Source organism: Nicotiana sylvestris, chromosome 3 (genome assembly GCF_000393655.2).
Source record: "Nicotiana sylvestris chromosome 3, ASM39365v2, whole genome shotgun sequence".
Lineage (NCBI taxonomy): Eukaryota > Viridiplantae > Streptophyta > Magnoliopsida > Solanales > Solanaceae > Nicotiana > Nicotiana sylvestris.
In genome coordinates this window covers 143,908,929-143,918,855 of record NC_091059.1, presented here as the reverse complement: position 1 = coordinate 143,918,855, position 9,927 = coordinate 143,908,929, and the positions used below count along the sequence as shown (strand labels likewise).

General features: G+C 34.4%; 1 protein-coding gene across 1 annotated transcript; it reads left to right on the top strand.

Annotated features, from left to right (window-relative positions):
• Positions 1-2,384: 2,384 nt before the first annotated feature.
• Positions 2,385-5,529, top strand: LOC104221807 (protein phosphatase 2C 51-like). The gene is made up of 3 exons (XM_009772941.2): positions 2,385-3,190; positions 4,237-4,342; positions 4,889-5,529. Exons 1-3 carry the CDS (start codon positions 2,450-2,452, stop codon positions 5,254-5,256), a joined length of 1,215 nt encoding a protein of 404 aa, XP_009771243.1. The 5' UTR covers positions 2,385-2,449; the 3' UTR covers positions 5,257-5,529.
• The last annotated feature ends 4,398 nt before the right edge of the window (positions 5,530-9,927 follow it).

Here is a 9,927-nt window from a genome sequence, read left to right as displayed (position 1 = left end):
GATCTTTAATAGTGAGATATTCCATTTTCAGGCCCTCATCAAGGTGATGGCGTAGGAATATCATTGCTTTGGCACGATCTTGGTTTGATGCCTGATTATTATCTGATGGTGTCTGCCAGACACATCGCATCAAGATGAATTTCAGCATCAAGCACCCAAGACATGTAGCTTTTGCCTGATATATCCAGGGCTACAAATTCAAGTTTAGAAAGATTTGACATTATTTAGGAAAAGAAAGTTCTTACCTCAGATACTTTCAAAATATTTGCTCGAGATGGTAGAGCTTCGTGCTGATAACGTGTTATAAAACAAAGACTGTAAAGTAAAGACAAGTATAGAGAGAAACTGATATATTATTCGAACTCCAACTGATGTACATAATGAACTGAAATCTCTTCTATTTATAGAAGAAAGGAAACTGCTCTGTAAGCTGCTACTACAAGCTGTTGTGTAAGCTGCTACTACAAGCTGCAGTGTAAGCTACTATAAGCTGCTGTGTAAGCTGCTACTACAAGCTGTTGTGTAAGCTGCTACAAGCTGCTGTGTAAGCTGCTACAAGCTGCTGTGTAAGCTGCTGCTGTACCAGATATGGATAATCTTCTACTGAGAGCAATATTTATCCATAACGGAGTACTGAAAAGATAAGCTTATTATACCCGGTATGGATAATCTTCTACCGGGGTAATGTTTATCCATAACTGGGTACTGAAAAGATAAGCTTATTATACCCGGTATGGATAAACTTCTACTGGGGGTAATGTTTATCCATAACCGGGTACCGAAGTGATAAGCTTATTTCCAATATAGTATTAAATAGATAAACATATTTACGGTGGAGTCCAATATAGATAAGCTTCTTCAGGAAGCTTATTTACAACGAAGTACTAAATGAACATCCATAATATAATATATTTATAACAGTTATCATTTTCTAAGATTTGTTGTCTAAAGTATATAAAGGATTCAAGGAAAAGTACAACTTTACACCGAAGCTTCTGGAACAAAGCTACTACATTTCAAATTGAAAAATGAAGCGTGAGCATGGGGTACCTTCTAAATTAGATTTTTCATCTGCCTCATGTCCAAATATTTCGAGGAAATTAATTGAAGTACTAAATATTATCTATCTAATATACGGCGCATACTTTATTTTAATAATTAGCTAAAGCTTTATAAAATACTTATACCGCCGAACAGTACAAGAAACCTCAAACCTTACACGAGTCACTCGAATACTACATCTTTAACTGTAGAAAAAATCTTCTGAAATAATAATAAAATAAGAACAAAATCAAAACCAGACACGTAAACACAAGGTTGAGTTTCAAGGAATCACTAGCAATAAACACGTGTCCAACCCCACATAAGAATCAGAGGAGTCAATATATTTGTCCACCAAATCTGCAAAACGAAAGATACTTTCACCAGAAAACCTTAGCAACTATGAGACGCCACTTGTCCCTATTAGTACAACCTTCTTGTCCCACATCCTCACAGAAGACCGTATCAAGTTTTTAAAATTTACATTATTACAACTCCATCCCCATTTGAGCACTATTAAACTCGAAACTCAGATATTTAAGAAAGATTTCTAAAATTATGATCTAATATAAATAATAAATTATTTTATTAATAAAATTAAAATTATTTTAAAATATAAAAATATTTTTTTTTCATAATTAAGACAAAATGTTGGATATCCTAAACTTACTGGCTTAGCCAAATTGAATTTGCCTTCACTAAGGGATATAACTCTTGATAAGAATGTGTGGAGGGTGAGAATTAGGGTAAATATTAATAGGTAGTCGAGTGTATCTTTTTGCTATACTATTATTCTCTTACTTTCTTATTTTTAGATTTTATTATTACTACCTATTATTTCTCTTTCTCCAATTATCTTATTATCTTGTTGCTGTTATTGTCTTTTTTTCGTAATTTTTCTACCAATTGTGATTGTGCTTTGCTTGAAGTGAGGATTTATCGAAAATAATATCTCTACTTTCGTAAAGGAGGAGTAAAGCTACGACACATTATTCTCCCTAGACCCTGTTGCGAGGGTGATGAAGTCCTTCTATCAACAAATTTTTCATTTTTAAGCTAATATATTGTAGACTTGAGTAAAAGAATTTAAACCATCTCACCAAATATCAACAATTTTTCGAAAAATCAACTTTTCGCCACCTATTCCTCTTCCTTCATCCGAACCGCCCACGTGTATCGGTAGGCTCGTCTGACTCATCATTGTGTTCTGGTCCTTTAAACTAAACCGGCCGATTTTTCAACTTCACGTGGCAACAATCGATCATCATATTCATCATCCGACGGTTTATATTTATCGTGGTCCCAAAGAGTTGTTTTATATTCAACTCTCCCTCCTTTGTTTTTGGACCTAATTGATTATGCAAATATCTACCATAATCTTCGTAATGCAGTTAACAGTCTTCACATAATGATTGATAACCTTAAAGATACGTCGCCGGCAGCCGAAAGAGGTTGTCGGCTAACGGCGTTAATGGAGTCCGGTGGAATAGCAAAAGTAGATCTTAACGAGAAACATCAAAATTTCGCTCGTCAAAAGAGATTGAATGTACGTCGATTGAAAAAATTGTCGGAAAATTTCCGTTTCTATGCCGCCGATTACAGGTATTATAAGAGGAAAAAACCTGAAAATAATAGCGTAACTGATGGTGTAATTACTGTTGATCAAGTTCAACTGGGGACTACTTCCAGTGAAGTGAAAACAGTAAGAGAGAGGTTACAACGTGTCACGTGCGGGTCGCATGGGTTGATATCGTTGATCGGTCGAAGACGAGAAATGGAAGATGCAGTAACAGTGAAGCCGGGGTTGTTGAGTAAAGGTAATAGAAAGTATGATTTTTTCGGAGTTTACGATGGGCATGGAGGGTCACGTGCAGCGCACGTTTGCCGTGAATGGCTGCACCGTTTGGTGATAGAGGAAGTTGTAGAAGAAGAAGATGAAGAGAGTATTAATTGGGAGAAAGTGATGAGGGAGAGTTTTGTTAAAATGGACGAAGAGGTGGAGAAGAACGGGGCGGAAATGGCGACGATGGGATCAACGGCTGTGGTAGCTATGGTGTCAGAGGAAGAAGTGATTGTTGCCAATTGTGGGGATTCAAGAGCTGTGCTTTCACGTGGTGGAGTTACAGTGCCTTTGTCTATTGACCATAAGGTATCTAATAAAACTTTGGACTATATTCAATTTTTTTTCAACTCAACTTACCTATTTTACGCGTTGAAATAACTAGCTCTACCCTTAGAATTACCCCCATTTTAGAAAGAAATCACCTAATATGTTCTAACTTCGTTGAATCCATGTCTTTATTTGGGTACTTGATTCTTTCGTCAACAGTGTGTTACTTTTGACAAATATTCGTATCTCGTATCTGCTCTGCTGTACTATTTTTTTTCACCCTTTTTGTGATCTTAATATTAACAAATGGAATTGGAATTTAGTCACTGCACTACGGAAAGATGGTAACATGAGGAATATTATTGGCTTACGCAGAATAAAGGAAAAAATTAGACTGCAGAAGGAAAGGAGGTAACATATAGCGTGGTTCACGCTATTTAAATCGAATTCACTGACAATACAATTTTCTCTCTTCTATAATAAGAGTACTTTTTTCGATGTTTTAGGCTATTCAAATACTATAATTCACTAAAATACAATTTTCTCTCTTCTAAAGCTGATTTCTTCTCATTATTATTATTATTATTTTCTTTTTTTTTCTTGTCATTGTAAGTCCTCGGGATATGGTCTCTCGCAAGTCCAAACCACAAACCTGCAAGCTTTATATATCTTTAAATATCATTAGATACGACAATTTGACAAGTGTATATTCATTGCTGCAACTATATATAGAACATACACGCCAGTTGATGAATACAAAATTACTAAATCTTCATATAAAGGTGGGGAGCATTCTATTGCTGAGAGTAGAAGCCGAAGAATATTGTTGTTTTATTTGGTCAGGTTTTTTGGACACGCTAGTCTCCATTTGCTTTGCATTTTCACCTCTTAAGAATTATTATTACTATGATCTTAACTGGCCAAATTAAGGTCTACAATATTACTGGATGTTCATCATATTATTAAACAAACAATGAGTCACGATAGGTTCAATTAAGTTGTTACCCAACTTCTGGACATTTATTTAAATTTGTAATTTGCTAGCCAAGTAGATTATTTAATTTGTTGACACTTTCTGTACGCAGCCTGACAGACCTGATGAGCTGGATAGAATTGAAAATTCAGGTGGGAAAGTTATAAATTGGAATGGGCATCGAGTCTTAGGAGTTCTTGCTACCTCAAGATCCATAGGTACGTGGAATGCTAAGCATATTCTAGTTGCTCAAATGACGAGCCCCCCCCCCCCACCCCCCACCCCAAAAAAAAAGATCAATCTATCTTTACTAGTCAAATGCACGAGGTCATTGCTCTTGCAATTTCCTCTATTCTGATTTCCGTCAAAGCTTCTAGGGAAAACGGATGACATATCGGATCATTATTCCTTGTGATGGACAATTCAACCACCAAAGCATTTGGATTCATGATTATCTGGAGCACCTGATTAATGGGTTCTTTAAACCCAATATTTTTGACACAGTATATACACACACAAAAGTTCACTAAATTTTAACAAAAATTAGATCATCTGAACTTCTAATTTTAAAAGTATAATAAGTACAGTGCTAAGAACTTTAGAGGTCGAATTCATTAAATTTATGTCTTGAATCCGCCTCTGATCTATGGAGCCAGTTCAACATTAACATTGTGCAGTAGATCCACAAGCCATTTCAGCTGCTGCAATAAGTTTGAGTCTATGTGTTCCGGCCGACAGGGTTATAATACCTTATATTGATGCAGGTGATACCTACCTTAAACCATATGTGATACCAGATCCTGAAGTCAAGGTGAGCAAAAGGACTGATGCAGATGAGTTCTTAATACTTGCAAGTGACGGACTATGGGATGTCATTCCAAACGATGTTGCATGTGACGTTACAAGAAGATGTTTGAATGGTCAAATGAAGAGGCCGTGCTCTCAACAAAGCAAATCCCATAGTAAAATAAACGAGAAAGATGAGCAGACAAGTGATGAAGTCAAGAAAGAAAACCTTGCCGCACAGGCAGCTTCCTTCCTTGCAGAATTAGCAATTGCTCGCGGTAGTGAAGATAACATCAGTGTAATTGTCATTGAATTGAACAGATCTGTATGTTCGACCAGTAAATAAGGATGAGCTCAACCTCTGCACAAAAGAGATGGAAACAGCGTGCTGTTTATGCCACACATCATTTGAAGATGTCCACCATCTTGCAGTATGAAGAATAACACTTTTGTACAATTCTTCTGATTGTCTACTGCTACTGTAGTCTTACTTGGCTGCTCTCGTGCTTCCTTTCTCTTTGTAAGGTTTTATGGTTGTACAGACTAGTATTGCTGTGGTCATTAGTATTTGAATGATTTTAGACAAAGACAGTCTTAACAAGTTGGCAGAGTGTAACAATACTGGAAGCGAACACGCTTTCTGTGCCAATTTATATGATACATTTTTTTTTGCTTTTTCAAATTTAAACTTTTTCATTTTGACCGATGGATATGGAAGTTTTAATTTTTTCTATATAAGATTTATTACATATTTAGAACTACTTAAAAAGTATTACTGCATCCGATTTACTTTAATTAATATCTACTCTCTTTATTTTGTTCATTGGCATATACGCAAACTTTGAAAGAAAAAAAAAAGAATGTTAATTCTTTCTTGATATTGGAAAAGATTAAATATAGTGGATTATAAAAAAAAGTTAAAGAATTAATTAAAGTGGACTCGAGAAAATATAAGTAGTAATAATTAATAATTTAAAATATATAAAAGATATAAAAAAATTATTGTTAAGGAGTAATTCGTTTGACTCTCGAAATTTGAACACTTTTAAATAAATTGGGACGGAGGGAGTAGTTTGATAACTTGATATGAATGTTTGTTTGTTTTATCCCTCAATAGAGAAAGAAATTAGTCTATGGAAGCTCAATATATGTTTTCTTTTTTTACAGCGGTTATACAGTGTCATTTTTCCTATTTTGGTGGACAATGAAATTGCTGGGCTACACTCATAAAATGACACCGGGGGGTGAATAATAAAATTATGAAAAATGACACTGTATAGCCGCTCTCAAAATAATAGTCAAAAACTGTTTAATTTTTGTATTTTTTTTTTGTGTGTATATATATACCTTTTTTATGTTATATACAAAAATTATATAATTTTTATATACTTTTTCGACTATCAAACATAAATAATTTCTGACGCGAACTAAACTAATAATACCTCAAATTATTTTGTCCAATTATAAAAACTCATCAACTTCAAATTTTGAATATGCCTCGATGCACCAAGAGCCCAAGGCAGTGACTTGCGGAATTATATTATTTAAAATGCAAAATGAAAACAAATCTGCACGCTCTAGTTTCTGCATAACAACAAAGTTGACATCAAAGAAACCGGCTGAAGACAGTTCAAATATTCTTCAAACCCGACAAAACTGATCAAACAAGACTGAATATTTTTTTTCATAAATACATTCCTCTTAGTATTAAGTCTTGCATTGTATCCGAACACCAGAATGAATTTCAATGTTATAAAACAAACATAAAATATATCTATCTAATCATCCATTATATAGAAAACACTAACATATAAATATATACACATATAAATTAAACAGCAGAAGCTAAAAGCTTAAAATAACCATAACATCCATCGGTTGAAGGCAACTACGAGTTCCGCCTTTCTTTTTGGTATATCCTATGCTACAAAGAATTTATTTCAGGTGACATTTTGTGACTTCGGTACTCATTAAATTATCTTCAATCTACTATATGAGAACTTCTAGATTCCTGCGTCTACCTTCATTTCCCAACTGCATTAAATAAGACAATACTGAAAAATAATGATTAATGCATTCAAATTCATTTCACGGTTATAGTTTTGATTTGTTTTATCTATAACTAAGGAGACTGCTTAATACCATGGAATGTGACTTTTCAAATTTAAGTGCCAAAAGAGCAAACAAATCGAAGCGAATATACCAAAGAACATCAAGACATACTGAGACGGCTCAAAACAGTCAAACATTCACTGTACACAGAGATTAATCAAGGATTAGTTTCCTCCTATAGCAAAGATTAGTACCTTATTTATTTCAAATAAATACCCTTTTAAAAAATTATATTCCATAACTATCTTTTGATTTTTTATAGCCAAATAAGTTTTGTATTATTTTTCTCTCTCCACTCAAATTTCTCCTATCCCCTCAAATTTCTTGTATCCCCTACCCCATATTTATTCTCCCTCTCGCTCTCTCATCTTCCACCTTCATCTTATTACCAGAACTCTCCGGCAAAGCATCAGAATTAGAGTTTTCCGGCGAAGGGATACGTTTAATGTATTCTCTCTCTATTTTCCCTCCAGTTGAAGGAAGGGATACGTTCAAATCCATCCCCTACCCCATATCTATTCTCTCTCTCTCGCTCTCATCTTCCACCTTCATCTTACTACCAGAACTCTCCGGCAAAGCATCAGAATTAGAGTTTTCCGGCGAAGACTTTTGGATTGTCGAGCAATATAGAAATTTTCTCCGGCGTAACAACCGCAACCGGAGGCAACGATGACGGCGAGACGACACTAGGGTTGTTCTTGAACAAAGACGACGGAGTTTGGGGCTGAGCAACTTGAATTTTCAGTTAATATATTTAAATGTATCTCGCTGTATCTCCATGTATTTCATTCTATTCATTGTCTTTTTTTTCATTGTATTTCAATATATCTTGGTGTATTTCATTGTATTCACTGTCTCGTTGTAATCCATGAATGTATTCATATATATTTTTAATTAATATAATTTATGTATTCAGATGTATATATGTATTCAAATTGCTCTGTTTTTGTTGTATTTATCGGTTGGAAAAAATATTCAACATATTTTCTCTAAAGATTTATATGTTTTTGCAGTGTTTTTCGGTTGAGAATCATTTTTGTAACTAAAAATACAAATTTTATGTGTTATAATTGAGTTTGTTGAGTTATATTAGGAGTCTATTATATTAATTGATTCACTTTCCGTTTATAAACAGCCGAATAGACCATGAATTGCGCTATTTACGTTACTGTATTCACAAATACATATCTTGAATACAGTCGTATACAATAATCTGTCTAGTTGTAATCCCCTGTTTTACGCCGTGAATACAGTCGGATACAAAAATCTGTCTAGCTGTAATCCCCTATTTCACGCCTAGAAATTCTACTATATTCATGAATACAGTAGCTTAAATACATCGAATACACTCTAAAAAACCTGAAAACATATCTATATGAAGTAATATAGTAAATGGTAGCTACAATTAGCTAATAACCACTAAACAATAGTGATTTATAAAAATTTCTCATTAATCAAAGCGAAAAATATATTTGGTCACACTAAGAATGGCCCAAATGTCCAAAATGGGGATATTATGGTTAACTTCGCACGGTTTTTGAGGGCATAATGGATATTTGTGCATTATCGTTTTTCATATATACCCTTTAGCAGATTATTTTTTTAATTTAATTTTTTTCAAACAATTCTTTCTCACTAACTTAATTGTCTTACCTTCCCAAGATGCATGCTACATCATTTTCTATAAAGCACATATACATATACTATACTAATTAAACTAAATACACTAAAATATACACACAATATACTAGAGGAAATACGTATAAAAATTAAACTACTGTGTTTATCTTGCATTGGTCACTTTTTAACCCTAAACACTTAATATATAGTGCTTCACCTAAGAAGCTTTTCCAGCCCTCATTTTTCTATCTTTGTTTTCTCCTTCTTTATCTCTTATCTTTCTTAAGGTTAGATTAAGGAATAGGGGACAGGAAGAGGATCAAAGCTTCGAAAGTCTATATTGTATTTCGTGGTAAGAGGCCTGGATTATACAACTCTTGGCATTAGTGTGCTCCTATGGTTACTGGTATCAAGGGTAGCAACTTCAAGGCCTTCAAATCGTATGATGAAGTCATAGCAGCGTTCAATGAGTTTAGAAATGGATCTCAAGCTGATAATATATCGGCATCGAAGGTGTTTGGAGTATTTCGTGGTAAAAGGCCCGGATTATACAATTCTTGGTGTGAGTGTGCTCCTATGGTTATAGGTTTTAAAGGAAGCATGTTCAAGTCTTACAAATCTTATGATGAGGCCATAACAACATTCAATGAATTCCAAGAAGAAAATGTTGACAATGAAGAACCATCTTCAAGTTTGTTTGTAGAAACATCACCATAAGGGGTAGACAACTTCGTACACTAAAACATATCACCATACGCAAAAAAACAACTTGAGATAAAACTTCATAATGCATGGACTACTCAATATTCTGGGTCACAGAAAAAGACTTGGAGGTCTTGGAGGCAGATTCGGTATCACTAGTGATAATGATGATAGAATTTCTCTTAGCTCCATTCTAGAGGGATGGTGTGGGCATATCATCAAGAATAGTATAGAGTGAAGTTAGAGGATGCTCCTCCAACATTACACTTTTTAGGTAATCAATGCTTGAGTCACGAACCACCCTCTCAAGCAATTCATTAACCTCACGCTTCAACTTAGTAAAGTCACGCTTAAGATCTTGGTACAAAATATTATGACTAATGGATGAACCATGGAGTGGCTGTTTAACAGCTTTCTTGGTCGGAGTCCTATCCATCGTTATGCTTAGATGTAGTAGTAGTTTCAGTTTGTTTGTTTTACGTAGGATTAGCATATTTTTCAAAAATATATAGGGAGAGATATAATAGCTATTCCACTTCCCAGTAGGACTTAAAGTCTCTTTGTAGAGATCCTATGCAACCAT

Bases quoted from the DNA above. Each gene is read 5' to 3' on its own strand.
- LOC104221807 (XM_009772941.2), top strand. From the start codon at position 2,450: ATGATTGATAACCTTAAAGATACGTCGCCGGCAGCCGAAAGAGGTTGT. The intron at 3,191-4,236 runs GTATCTAATAAA...TTCTGTACGCAG, and splicing joins CTTTGTCTATTGACCATAAG to CCTGACAGACCTGATGAGCT. The intron at 4,343-4,888 runs GTACGTGGAATG...ATATTGATGCAG, and splicing joins TGCTACCTCAAGATCCATAG to GTGATACCTACCTTAAACCA.